This window comes from Labrus mixtus, chromosome 21 (genome assembly GCF_963584025.1).
Source record: "Labrus mixtus chromosome 21, fLabMix1.1, whole genome shotgun sequence".
NCBI lineage: Eukaryota > Metazoa > Chordata > Actinopteri > Labriformes > Labridae > Labrus > Labrus mixtus.
In genome coordinates, this window is record NC_083632.1 from 10,205,412 (window position 1) to 10,219,991 (window position 14,580).

General features: G+C 40.0%; 1 protein-coding gene across 1 annotated transcript; it reads right to left on the minus strand.

Annotated features, from left to right (window-relative positions):
• Nucleotides 1–457: 457 nt before the first annotated feature.
• znf281b (zinc finger protein 281b) lies at nucleotides 458–7,686 on the minus strand. Its single transcript, XM_061027937.1, has 6 exons — nucleotides 6,972–7,686; nucleotides 6,648–6,761; nucleotides 6,338–6,461; nucleotides 5,321–5,404; nucleotides 5,090–5,208; nucleotides 458–4,702 (listed from the first exon to the last, which is right to left on the minus strand). The coding sequence occupies exons 1-6, from the start codon at nucleotides 7,422–7,424 to the stop codon at nucleotides 3,074–3,076; spliced, it is 2,523 nt and encodes an 840-aa protein (XP_060883920.1). The 5' UTR covers nucleotides 7,425–7,686; the 3' UTR covers nucleotides 458–3,073.
• Between the last annotated feature and the right edge of the window lie 6,894 nt (nucleotides 7,687–14,580).

Here is a 14,580-nt window from a genome sequence, read left to right on the forward strand (position 1 = left end):
AGAACTGAATCAATGATGCAGAGCAGGGGTTCCCAAACATTTCAGCTGGGTAGCCCAAAGTAACAGTGCTAGAGGCTGGGGACCCCCACTGAGAATTTCAAGAAATGACTTGCAAAAGAATTCCAGGAATCTTTATGTTGGAGACTTTTTGTCAGAAATTTCAATAATACATTTTGTTGTTAATTTTCTTTGAATATTGGAAAACTTCCAAAATATTTTTTTAGGATAATTAATCAATAATCAATCATCAAAGGCTTTCAAGAATCATCCTATAAGATGTAAGGGGAATTGTAGTTTGAAATATATAACTTTTAGTAATTTTAAGCGAGTCTACGAATGTCTTTTTTCCATACCTGATAAATGAAGTCAGAACTGTTTTGGTATATCCATTGTAAATGTTCTTCTGTAAACAAAAAGCTCAGTGCAGTCAACAGGTCAGAAATTATAAACCACATACTTTTTTGTAACAAAAAGTTTTTATTGGCTTCTCTAATCCGTTCATCATCTCAATAACAGGTACAGCCTGGGAAATCATATCACAAGGGGTCTAGAACAAATAAGACAAAGGAATGGGGAGGCTTCTGCTACAAAATTTGGTATTGAGGTGACAGTCAGAAAAAAAGCCATACAAAAATGTCTTTATCATGCATACTGGAGAAAAACTCAAAAAAAAATTGAGAACACACATTTTTAGTGTTTTTGTACATTTTTGTAAACAATATCCTTCTAGAGATCATATCAAAACACATTATGGCAAGTAACAAAAATAAGGGATATAACATGAGAAAAATGAATGTTCTATGAGGCATCTAGAATGAAACACTGCTTGGCGTGGATGTTTTTACAGAAAAAAAAAAGAAGAAAAAAAAATACATTTGCATTTTGCCGAGTCACTTGCTCTATAATTGTAAACACAGGCAGTGTTAAATGATTATACAATATGTCGAACCTATACTACAAATATTTTCACTACATACATGAAACGCGTGTCCCTGCTTTACGCTTTAGTGATATGAGGTATATTTAGGTCAATCTTATTGTCTTTTTTTCTTCTTCCAACTCTCACCCACTTGTTTTCTCTCCTTTAAAAGCATAGTGTGTGTTTGGAGTGAGGTGGCTGGTCAGTCAGTCTTTGTTCCCTGTGATCTGAGCAGCTTCAAAGTCTCTTGGCTGTGGAGCTCACAGACAAGAAAAGTAAAGTGGGGAGGGGGTTCAGCTCACAGGAAATCATCTAAATTAAATATCAACCCTGGCTGCCGGGAAAGAATGGCTGTAGCCATGGAAGACAAAGAAGGCCATTGTTTAATTTTGTGAGCGCAGGGCTGCATTTTGGGAAGGGGATGTGTGTTTAACTTAACTTGGATACTGTTTTTTTTTTTAACTGTATAATTGAAGCAGTTTCTTGCAACTACTGCTAACAGTGGGATTAAAAGAAACATTAAAAAGTAGAGGGACGGAAGGTAGGGGTGTAGGTCCGGTGATTACTTGCCAAAGAAATATCTGCTACAGAATTCTGTTGTGGCTAGTGGAGAATAAATAAAAGGTTTCAGGTATGCATCCAACACACCCAGGGGGACTAAAGATATAAGGGTTCCAGCATGTCAGCCCGTCTCTCAAAACACTTAAATACAAAGAGGTACTCTCAAAATATTGTATAACAAAATTATGGCAAGTCATCTTTTTACATCACCCGACAAACCGTAAGAAAAACAAACCCCACCCCCCACCCCGTCTCTTCTACCCTTGAGAAAAAGCAACAAAATACATTAAAGATGCCCATGGTCATGCCTAGTCAACCCCTACTAAAGCCCATTTATCCATAATCCAGCATTCCCCTCCCTCCCATTCTCCCACTCACTCACCCACCCGCTATTCACCCCTCCCCTCCCTGCCTCCCACCCTCCCAACCCACTTTCACAGTTTTTTCCTCTTAAAATAATATAATAACCATACGCATAATATTCACGGATCAAGTATGCTAATTGAATGGGTTGTTGTTTCCAATGATTTGTTTAAAAAGTGCTTGTTTGATTCCACTGACAGAAAAAAAAAAAAAAGAACAGCAAGGCGTGGAGTAGAAAAGTGGTGACTTTCTTTTTTTTGTTAGAAATGAAAGAAATCATTTCAGTAATAAACTGGTGTTGTTTTGCAGATTTCATTTTCAGAAAGCCGTATCAGCAATGAGATTTAAATGAATCTAAGCTTTGTTTTATCTAACTGGCCACAGGCATCATCAAGTGATGCCTCACGCTGAAATCACCAGTCAGCTTTGTTTGTAACATCCTCTTCACTTCAGATCATGTGTGTACAACATGGCCTGAACTCCACAACTATTTAACACTACCCCGTGTATGAAATGTGGCTCTCCAAAAGAAAATGTGGATGTCTTTACTTTGACACAACAGTACCATAATCTCAACAAAACTACACGCAGCAGAATCTGAACATGATCATGTATTGAAATTTGTTGTTCTGACGAGTTTAAACGAAACAAAACACAAAAACAAAATCAAAGCTTTGTAGTCTCAAAGTACACCTGTAAAAACTGTGCTAATTGCATCTCATAATACAAAGTCTTATTACACAATTTTGCCTATTTTCCTGAGTTAATACGTTTCTTGTAACAGACAATATATACTTTTTTGCCATTTGAATTCTGGGCCTTTCCCTGCCACAAATGTTATTATTATTGAAATCATCAACATTATTCATTATTACTTTACAATGGTATGATGATTGGTAAAACACAATAGTTCAGAGAAAGAAAGAAAAAAAATCAAGCAAGTTTATAGCTACCCTCTAAATGTTTTAAATTACATTTAAATCTACGGTACGTTCATATCAAAAACACTACTCTTAAACAAAATTTTGAGTGACTAAATACATAATAAAAATGAGAATATTTTAAAAAATTGCATTTGAGGCCATGGAAGACCCTCCCTGGTCATTTTTGTATCAACATTTAATGGCAGTGTTTAAAAAAACTTTGCTACAAGAACAAAATTAGGATGGGTAAAGGGACCGTATGGACAGCAACAGAACAGCCCCCTACTGGATTCACCTCGCTTGACCCTTATCTGAAACTTTGGCTTGTCGGGGTTTTTGATCCTGTACTCACTGGCTCACTGACGTCAGCTAACAAACTTGTATACCCTGAGAATTCTGACACCGGAGTCCGTATTCGGTGGTCCACCTCTGACCCAGGATCACTGCCGTAGCCCAGAGGGGTTCCCCGCCCTGACTTGAACTGGGAGCCGAAGGCTTGGGCGAAGTTCTCGATTTGATAGGTGGTTTCTTTAGGGGGATTCAGCGGGGACAGGTCTGGGTAGCTGGAGCCGTTGGTGGGTGCAGAGCTCCCTCCTGCCTTAGGCTGTTGCCCCTTGGAGCCGTCTGCCTGGGCAGTCAGGTCCTGGGGAGGTAGGTTGAAGGCGCTGGGCGAGTGCTGCTTCTCCAACTGCTCGGTCAGCTCCTGAGATGGAGTCAGCTGCTGGTGGCTTGTAGATTCTAAGCTGAGGTGGTAGCCTGCCTGGGAAGGGGAGCCAACAAGCATGCCATAATGCGACTTGGATGAGGAAGAGGAGGAGACCGAAGAGGGGGCGACAATGGGCAGTGGGGAGGATACAGCAGGCGGGTAGACACAATCCAGCGGGGATGTGGCATACACGTGTTTGTCAGAGAACAGGGGCCCAGTGGGACTGGAGCTGCTTGACAGGAGTGGGAAAGGCCCTGTAGGGCCAAGGCTGGGGAAGGGTCCACTATGGCTGGTGCGCTCCAGGGCTTGAAGGAGGAACTTTGAGTACTCGCTCATCACCGCTGTCTTTTCCCCACCGTGTGGCGAGTCATCCTCCAGCTCAGGGGTCACAGGGGCTGCCGGCTGCAGGTCGACGTGGTGCGGATGGTCCGACAGGTCGAAAGTCACATCGTGGTGGTGTGTCCCCTCTTGTTTATGGCTATAATGGTCTAGCAGGCTCTGAAGTACCTCATCTGGAATGCCCGACTTGTCATGCTTTAGATCCAAAGGCGAGGAGTCCAGCATGGCCAGCGTGGGTTCAGGCCCCAGGGAGCCCTGGATTACACTACCTCCCTGGGGCGTCATGTGCAGTGAGCCGGCTCCATAGTCATTGTTAACTGCATGGAGGTAGCGCCGCTTTTTCACGAACTGCATTGCATCATCGTAGTTGCTGGTGGTGGTGGGCCCCTGCTTGTTACCCCCTGTTCCCTGGAGTAGACCCATGTTCTCAAGGCCAGAAGCCTCCACGTGATCCATGGAGTTTGGCTTCTGGCCCAAATGTTTTTGTCCATCTACACTGTCCTCCAGAGAGAGAAGACCCTTGTCCAAGCCCTTGCGTCCGGCTTTTTTAAAGACCAACTTGGGAGTGCGTCCCTGCATGGTGGGGCCAGAGCCCGAGGGATGCTCCATGCTAAAGTCCTGAAGGCCCAGGTCACGGGCCATCCCCCCAGAAGATGAGGCCGCCGCCATTGATGCCGAGGCATTTTTCTTCCTCTTGCGCTCACCGCCCTCGCCATTTTTGGACTTGGCCCTCTTGCGTCCGGAGGTGGTAGAGTTTCCCTGAGTAAGTGAATAGCTGCCGTGGCCTAGCTCTGCCTCGCTGAGCTCCAGCATGCTCGGGTCCAGGCCCTTCTTTATGGCTTCTCCACAAGTTCGTTTGTGCTTCAGTAACCGGTCTGTTCTTGAGAAAAACTAGAAGTGGGCAAAAGGATGACAGACAGGGAGAAGAGAAATACAAGCTTAGTCTACAATGGTTTGCAAAGCCCTTCAATCCTTCAATAACAAAGTTTACTGAAGAGGGAAGCTACATTCTTAGCAACAGAATTACAAGAGAGAACATTTTATTCCACCTTTATTAACACCTTTTATGACACAACTAATCCCATTGAGACATGGCTCCAGTAAGGGCTTTAGTGTGGGGAGTAGAGAAAGGTAAATGCTAATGACAATTATACTACTTGAAAATAAATACATGAATAAAAAAGCAGGAAGTAAATAAAAGGTCAACTAGCTCACTACATTGGGTTAAAAGGCAAAACAGTAGTAAGCTACTTAGCACAGAGACAACATGTAGCCTACTTGTTGGCAGGTATCGCAGCGATATGGCTTCTCGCCGCTGTGTGTCCTTTTGTGCCGCTCCATATGGTACTTCTGTATAAAACGCATGTTACACTGGTCACAGCTGAAAGGCTTCTCTCCTGTGAAAGACAGATGAGACTACGTTGAGGGTTGTGTCACAACTGGTAGCATGTGATGGTGAGTCATTTCAATTGATTTCAGTCAACTCTACATCCAAGTGTAGAAACTCACCACTGTGGATCTTCTCGTGCCGCTGGAGCAGGTACTTCTGGATGAAGCTCATGTTACACTGACTGCACCGGAAAGGCCTCTCACCTGTACGATCAAGAGTACGACCATTCGCGCATCACATTAATTAACGCCCAGCTTTCAAAAATATTGTTTCTCACATGGTCACAATAAAAACAAATATAACTCTTAGTGTTAGAATACACAAAAAAATATATAATGAACTTACACAGTAGCCAGTGTAACACAATAAATGCACATATGATGAAGGAACTATGAAATGCATTCATTGCTTAGAGTAGCATAAGACGCCTTTAAAGGACACGAAAATATTTTGAGCAATTAAGTACATTTTCAATGTGTTAACTTCAATATATTAATCATACAGGGTGCAGAGATTTAAGATCCAATAAATTTACACTTGGCAGAAATGTGTAAATTTGAGGGGGGGAAAGAATATACATCTGACCCTTAAATTGTTTTAAAGCTCAAGATCAAAGAGCCAAATGAGGAATTCCCAGCAAAGCCGTTGACTAAGATACCCAGAAATACATGAGTAATCGTTCAGTCACTGCAGGCTCTAGTCACTGTCTGATTTGAAAAAGGGCCCCAAGCTGTACTGCAGAGTTCAGTTAATGTATTTGATTATTATTGTATCATTATAATGGTAAATTGAGCTTTCGTTTCCTTTGTTAAATCTTTGTTTAAAAAAAGCATTATAGCAGATTCCATTGATCTTTGGCTGTATATTTGATGAACAAATAAAATGGTAATATTACAAGTTATCAGCTATAATTCAGTCGGACAAGTCTTGTCAGGCTGAATTAAAGCAGAGAGCAGATGATTTTGTTGTTCTTCTTTATATCAATCTCATGGGTTTTTTTTTTTTACGAAAGAGATATATCCTTCAGTGTGTGCTATTAGTGGATTTATTTGTTTTTTACTTCTCAACTTTCAGAACTGCAGGGAAATAAGCTTATGGAAAAAGCAAAGCACTGAGGAGCAGTGAAAGTCTCTCACCTGTGTGTATGAGCACATGTCTGCGCAAGTGGTAGGAGCTGCGGAAGGCAGCATTACAGTGCTCACAGATATGTGGTTTCGAGTTGGGTGAAAGGCAGGCTCCATCTGCATCCATCATCATGGCCTAAAAGGACAACAGACATCAATACAAGTGTTTCAAAACTACAGGTGTAAAAAATAAATAAAATAAAAAGGACATTAGCTCAGCTCACACTATTTCAATTACATGTATCCAGACCATGGGAACACTCTTTTTGTGCACTAAGATTTTGTTTTTAGCTTAGTAGAAGAAACCGGGTACATTATTTACCTTTGCAGCATCGTTGCGTTTCCTTCGTGCTTTGCCTCCCTGCCCGTCTCCATTGCTCCTCCGCCCTCTTCTACCCGAGGACTCTTTTGGCTCTTTACCAGATCTTCCAGGCATCTGAGGACAAAACACGTGTTATGTCTATATAACAGTCTATAAATGGCATATAAAGGCAATACTGACTGATTTCTAAGGGAAACAATGGTACATCAAGAAAAGCCTAAACATTACAGTTCCTGCTAAAACGGTAACGATTGAAACTGCGTTTGACTAAATATCCCCAAACTATTCCTTGACACAAGATTTATAAACCAAATCCTTTCTTACCGGCTCTCCAAGGTTGCGAACGTTGCTGAGGCTGAGGTCATGGAGCAGCATGTTCTGGTGATTTTGGTGGTGGTTGCCAAAAGACATGTCCTGCATGTCGCTGCCACTCTTCCCCGCGACCCCTCCAACACAGTTCAACCCTATTCCTCCACCCCCGCCGTAGAGGGGCATGCGGTAATCCAACTCACTCAACCTCTCCTGCTTAATGCCCATGCTGTGGAGGAAGCCCCCTGTGTTTACAGCTGTGGCGCCCTGGTTTTCAGGGGGCGAGTCACGTTCTTTCTTCAGGATCATCTCCTGGGGAAGCTCGCCCATTACTGATTGGGAGGCCAGTCGTGTGAAGCTGGTGACAGGGGGCAGGTGGCTGAACATAAGCATACCTGGTGCAAAGTTGGGGTCCATGCCACCATTGCGCAAAAATTCATTGCTTAATTTGTCCTGGATAATACTCATGGCGGTTGTTTAGCTTTTTGCAGGGAAGAAGGAGGACAATTGATCTAAAGAGGAATGCAGGAGAAGAAAATCCTGAAAGACAGAGAAGAATAAAGTTAAGTTGAGCATTAATTGATTAAGTATGGATTTATTTCAGACTCTATTTATAGACACATTTTGTTCTAGGTCTCTCTTCTAACATCTGATCCAATTTAGGTCTTTAGAGAATTTAGTCACTGCCATACACACATCCAGTTGTGTACTGCCTGCACTAATGTTCTCTGAATTTTCTCAGTCCTCCATTAATTACTTAATTGGATGTATTAGGCTTTACCTAAAGTAACACTGAGCAAAGGCAAGTACAGAGACCTTAATCAGTGCTGCAAAAATCAGTTGAGAAAACAGTGAATCGTGACAAATATATTAAATTCAAAATAAAGAGAATTCATAAATTGCCCCGGCGCTGCTTTGTGGAATACAGAAAAGCACACTGTGAAATGAAGCAGTGCCATTAATAATTACTATTGATGAGTTGTGATGAAGTGTAGAGATAACCAAGAACCTCTTTTGACTGTTACACATCACAGGGAGAAAAAAAATAAATCAAGGTTCCTCTAGACACAGAAATAAGAATTGCTTCAGCAAGTTAAGCCTAAAATGAAAAAAGCATTACCATCTATTATGAATTGCAAGTAAATGCAGTGAATGAATGCCTTGGTATTTATAAAAGAGAACTGCTTTAAGAAGCTCAACATGATAAATGAATTTAAAAAAAGACTAAGAAATGTGTAGTTATCCAATAAACAAATGTTCTCACTACAATACTTCTGATTATTAAGTTTATTATAATGAAGCGAAAAGGAGCTTGTAGATTTTATGATCAGCGTCCTGCATTGTTCTACCTGCGACATTTAGCACATGTGACTTGGACTGAAGCCAACATAAATCTGTGCAATAAGTAGTGCCCTGTTGTTTTCACACTTTGATGAATGTTAGTGATCACAACCATCGTGTGTTTCTTACCCAAACGTGAACGCGACGTCTGATTGATGGTAATATCTGCGCATTAATCGCTCCACTACACTTCCCTAAAACAAACGATATTTAGGTCAAAATCTCAGACATTTCAGTCATGCTCAAGACTTACGTGTAAAAGAAACACGACTGAAGTGTGAATGCATTGTTTGGTTGTAGCTCAGTCCGACCATTTGTCTCCACGACACTGAAGCCAACAGAGAGCGGATGAGCTTTTGTGATGCATAATAGTTAGCCGGCTAGTTAGCATTCTGGTAGCGACAATGAGACACAATCAACGCACCTTTACGCCGTCGCTCGATCAAAACAATCGGCTTTACAAGTCCCACAAACCACTCCGCAGACACTTATAATAAAGATAACACTTTAAAAATATATATGGTGCGTCCTGAAACAACCCGCAAGTCGTAGTAATTTATTTTTCTTCCACATTTTAATCCCTTCATGAAGCAAAGTAACGCAACGTTTAGCGTGTTACCTAACCCGAGCTAATGCTAAAAAAAAAAATGCTCCACGATTTTGAAGGCATTCTCGCATCAAAAAGGGGGTAAAACCGAGGGTGAAATCAGTGCATATTCTAAAATAATTGATTAATTATGTTAACACACATGTAAGAAGACATTAAAGTGTGAGTTTGCTTCAAAGTGAGTGGCAAAAAAATCGCTCACTTCCAAGCTTTTGATGACGGTCGTGAAATCAAATCCTGTCTGGCGCCTCTATTTATTGTTAGCTACCCTCTTGATGCTTACCGATTTAGCTACCAAAGCGGGCACATGTGGACCTCAGATCCAATGACCGGGGGTCTAAATAAAAACCCCCGTACCCTTTGAGTTTGAGCCAAGCTGTGTTTATAACAATCAAGCTGCCATGAGCTAGCTAGTTAGCCGCTAGGAAGAAAAAAAACCCCGCATTACGGCCCATGCAACAGAAACAATGATGCTGGGTCTCAACGCGTCTCCGTCTGCGCCGAGCACAGACAAATCCCGACAAAAGCCCACACTGCTACACAAAGAAGAACACCAAAAAAAAGCAATTTAGTTTCCCTTCTTACGTACACATGACCGCAGATGGTTTCAAAAAAAAAAAAAACGTGCCTGTATTTTTCTCCCGTATTCGCCGCTTTCCGTGGGTTTTTTTTTTTTATTGCCAAAACATTGTTCTCCGGCGGTGGCTGCTTTCTTCCATCTTGTCTTGGCGCGGGGAATTATGGGTGCAGAGGGACGGGTCGTGAGAGGAGACAGGCGAAGGGGCTGCCGCTGCTCAGAAGCTGACTGGACAACGCAAGAAAGCTCTATAGTAATGTAAACACACACACACAGAGGGCACATTACCATGAACACGTACTGCAATGGCGTTGCTGCTGCAATTCTTTTGCTTTGCAGGTAAATTTGGACGTAATAAGATAAAGATACGATATACTTTATTCATCCCAGCATACATACAAACACACAACACAACACATATATACATACATATCCCACCCATACAAAAAAAAAAACATGAGCCCACAATACAGTTTTATATATGAAACATTTATATATATGAACATTTAAAATTATCCCTCACTTGCACGGAATATATGTTTTTTTTGTTTTTTGTTTTTTTTACACTTAAGCCAATCGGAGTCTTTTTTTTTCTCGATTCAGTTTTCTTGAATTTTGAATTTCTTTTAGTTTTTATGGGCTCAGGGAATATAATGTCTGTTTTGATGGACCCTATTAGGATCTTGAATACAATTGCGCCATGTATTACCCCGCCCGGCATCAACTGTCTTTAAATTGAAAGATTGTGTCTCACAGGAGCTTTGTACATGATGGTTTGAATTAGTGTGTTCATATGGCTTCATGGTATTCAATCAATTAGTTATTATCGTTATTGTCTAATCAGCAAAAAAGGTCTATAGGCTTACTCATTTCAATTATATTTACAGGGACCCAACTTTAAACACCAACCAGCTTGCACATGGTTATAACAGCAATGAAATATTCCTTTTCATAGGCAAACACCTTGAGCAGAACCAGACTCATTGGTGGACAGTCATCTGGCTCAACCAACTGGGGTCGTGAAAGTGGCAAAGAAACAGAAAGACAAACAGATAGTCAGTGAGACTTGCAAACAGTAAGAAACATAATATCAGATAATAAAGAGTTATTATAGCAATGCCAATAATAATAATTAAAATAAGACTTATATTAGCAATAACAGTAATACCTATAATAATGATACTTTCATAATGATATGAAAGTATGTCCCGTTTCATCCCTGTCTATTAGGGACGTAACGATTCACTCAACTCATAATACGATTCACGATACTGGGTTCATGATACGATTCTCACACGATTCATTTTACAAAATGAGACTGAAGACAAAATATGAGATGACTGAAAAAGATTCCTTTATTCAATGCACCTCGTCATCTCGTTGGCTCTTGTTTTGGGCGAATGGGGCTGCAAACCCGCTTGTCAGTGGGGTTTGGCCTTGGTGTCGATTAAATGCTGCATCATATTGGTTGAGCTATTTGTGTAGTTCCCTGTCTTCTTGCAATATTTGCACACAGTTTTTGTCTGTTATCTTCTCCCCTCTTTCATTTTCTGTCTTGGGGAAGCCAAAATGCTTCCACACAATTTCAAAATCTTGCTCTGCAGCTGCCAACCCCCGCTGCTCTACAGCTGCTGACGCTCACGATATTATTGCGATTCTTTTTTCAGAGTTCCGATGTGAACCGTGACTCCTTTGAATCCATTTTTCACTGCCTCACGATTCATCTCTACATCCCTACCCTCTATACATAAGATTGTAAAGTAAAGCCTGATCACCTGCAACATAGGCTATAATGGAGACTTGCTTCGGGAAGTTTCACACTCAGCATTACAAATGAATTATATGACACCAGTGCCGTATTTTTTTGGAATTATGTTAAAATACCTCACTCTGAGGGACCTATTAGGATAATTTTAATCAGCTCAGGTAACACAAGGCCAAGGATTATGGCGTTTTTATGACATTGGGTAAGAAACTGTATGAAGTGTGGATTTGTCACATTATCCAGTTGCCTGATGAAATGATGAGGTCATTATCTGCCATTATGTGTTTCAGATTGGTCCATCGTGTAGGTCAAATTCAGCCCTGGATAAACAGCAAGCCAAAGAGAACAACTCTGAATTGATTTCTTTACATTTAAAACACTACAAATTTCACCAAAGAATTTCAAATAAAGTTAGTCCTACTATATGTCACTCGTGTAAATCTATTTTAAACCCATTTTTAAGATAAGAAAAGATTACTTTTATTGATCCCCACAGGGGAAATTCACTTATTACAGCAGCCTATAAAAAGAGGAAATTAAATATAGTAATCAAGTGCTGATTATAGAAAATACAAGGGACAATAAAATATATTTTTTTGAAACATAAATTTGAAAAGTATTTTATAAACTAGACACAATTTACACTTTTTGCCTTGTCGGTAGACACTTGGAGGTTATTTTGCTGAGCATAAAATTGAACTAACATTTTGAAAACACACATGGTGTGTAGATTTATAAGACTAAGATAAGAAATGTTGCAGTCTAATTGCACAGCACAGTCAAAATTAAAACAGAATTATCACATGGCATGATTGCAGGAATATATGAATATAGACCAACACACCTACTAGATATTCCCATGGATAAGATATATACAGAAAGTTCAAATAAATACAACAATATTTGACTATTTGGGTTTACAAATCAATAGTAATATAATAAACTGAAATATATGTATTTTTTTATAATTATTGATATGATGATGACCTGATAAATGAATGCAGGAACTGTCATATAGTTTATGATGGGTGATGGTTACAGAGATAAACTATAATTACATTGTATTACAGATGTTAAAAGTCTAATTTGTTGAAATCCGTCTTGCAGGATGGGTGTATTACAGTATACCTCTGTGTATATTCATTAATAAATGGTGATTGTGGGGTCAATATGGGCCTAATGTTTGCCCTGAGGTCTTTTAAAAAGTTTATCTGGCCATGAGAAATCCATGTGTAAAGTAAAGACTGCAACTCTTTCTGTTTTATAACCAGTTTAGACTCTATTGCATTAGTACGTTTTTGAGTCTGTTTTGTTTTACTTTGCTGTGTTATTCCTATGATTGAGCAGAAAACATTTATTGGTGTTTCATAGATTCAATGATACATTTCATGGCAGCACATTTGACCTGGGTGGATGGAATAGCTATTTTGATGATACATGATAATCCTTCAGAGTTTTTCTATTTTCACGGGGATACTTGCATTTGTTATCTAATGTCAGATTAGAAAAGAAAAGTCAAGACATTTGTCGTAACTTTTTAATTGTGCAATTCTTGAAGCACAGAAAAAGTATATTCTGGCAAGCGTCACGCACAAAGCACTCGAAGAGAAAAACACTCCATGTTGAATCACTTACAGAATATGATCAACTCAAAGAGCTAAAGTCACAAGATCAAGGTGTGAGAGTCAGTTCTTGCATTAAGTGAAAAAGAGATTATTTAAAAAGGTCAATAAAAAAGTATGTAAACAGTTCAATGTGACTCTGTGGCGCATTATATTAGTGTTGACTCATCAGATGACTCGTCTATTGCCTGAATTACCTCAGGGATACAAGTAGGCTGATTCACCCTGTAAGTGTGTCTGTTTGGTGAATCATAGCATATTTCTGATCAAAAAACAAAGCCTCTTCAGTCCATGGCACCCATTATCGTGTGAAGGTTCAAATCAACGCACAACTCGGCAGACATTTTGATTTTTGTATGGCCTGAGTTCAAGTCCCACTTTTTGCTGTTTTTACCAAAGCTACTCTTCATCATTACTTCCAAATCCAACTACTTCAGCCAGTGAATATGTTATACAAGTCACTAAATTTGTAAACTAACCCCTGAAAAGCTCATTGTGTGGGACATTTCATTTCCTGCTGGCACACGGGAGTAAGTCCAGCTGGATGTTTTCCTCTTTCAGTACGCTCCATCCGCCTCATGCGCCTTTGTTTACAGTTAATCAAAATGGCATGCGTTGCTGGAGCGTTAGACGATAATGAAGCAGCTAAAGCTAATCAAAATGTTACAAAATTCTCCTCAGTCCATCTAAATATTCCACTTGGGACTAGATCCTTTATCTCACAGCTGGTAAAAAATAATCTGAACAATGTTGTATTGATCACAGCGCTGCTCTAAGCTACATAATCCTTGAAGAGCACAGAGATGATTACATATTACAAATGTGTGAATAGCTTTGACAACAAGCCAAAGTTATTTGTCGTGTTCCATCCATTTAGTATTGGCCTAAATTTGAATCCGAAGGGTCCTTTTTCACCTCCTGTCTGCAAGAAAAAGGTATTATTCTGTACGGTGGCCGCCAAGGGCAACAGACCTGCAACGGCCAAAAAAACATTTGAAATAACTCGCAGATAATTAAGAATATTCATTCAAAAGCAGCTGCAAGTATCAAAACAAATGCATCAATTCAGTGTGAGTCCATCCAGGATCAGACAGCTAAGCGGTAGTTCTGATCGGGCAGGATGCATGGAGCTATAATCATTTTGAATTAACATCGTTTTCTGAATATGTATGTTTTCCCTAATGTATTACATGTCCGCTGTTGCAGGTGGCTTGCCCTTGTACGCCACTGTAGTTACACCTAGACTGTAAATATTGATGGATGAAGCCTGAGTGACGTCAGTTTCTGAAGCCAATGCATAGCGGTCGCCATATTAGAAATGCTGACTCTATCAAACTTTGGTCAGCCTAACCACAGTAAGAGAGCTGAAGAGCTGCTTCTGTTAATACTTATAGTAACTGCACATGCAATCAAAGTAGGCCTACTGTTGCCATTTTCTTTTTACTGAACAAACTCGATACAGTAGATCACTGTGCTCTTTGGCAGTTGATTACATTTATTTATATCTTTATTTTATCTATATTTGGCTATATGAGTGTTGTATACTTAGATGTCTTATTTACCGTGTGGACTCTGGGGAAAGTGTTTTTTGAAGGTAAAAATATTTTTTCTTCTTTTGTGCAAGAGTGCATATATAGACATCTAGCTACCTTTGACTAATATAGGCCTACTAAATAAATGAACAATAATTCAATAGGAAATTCCCACAATGA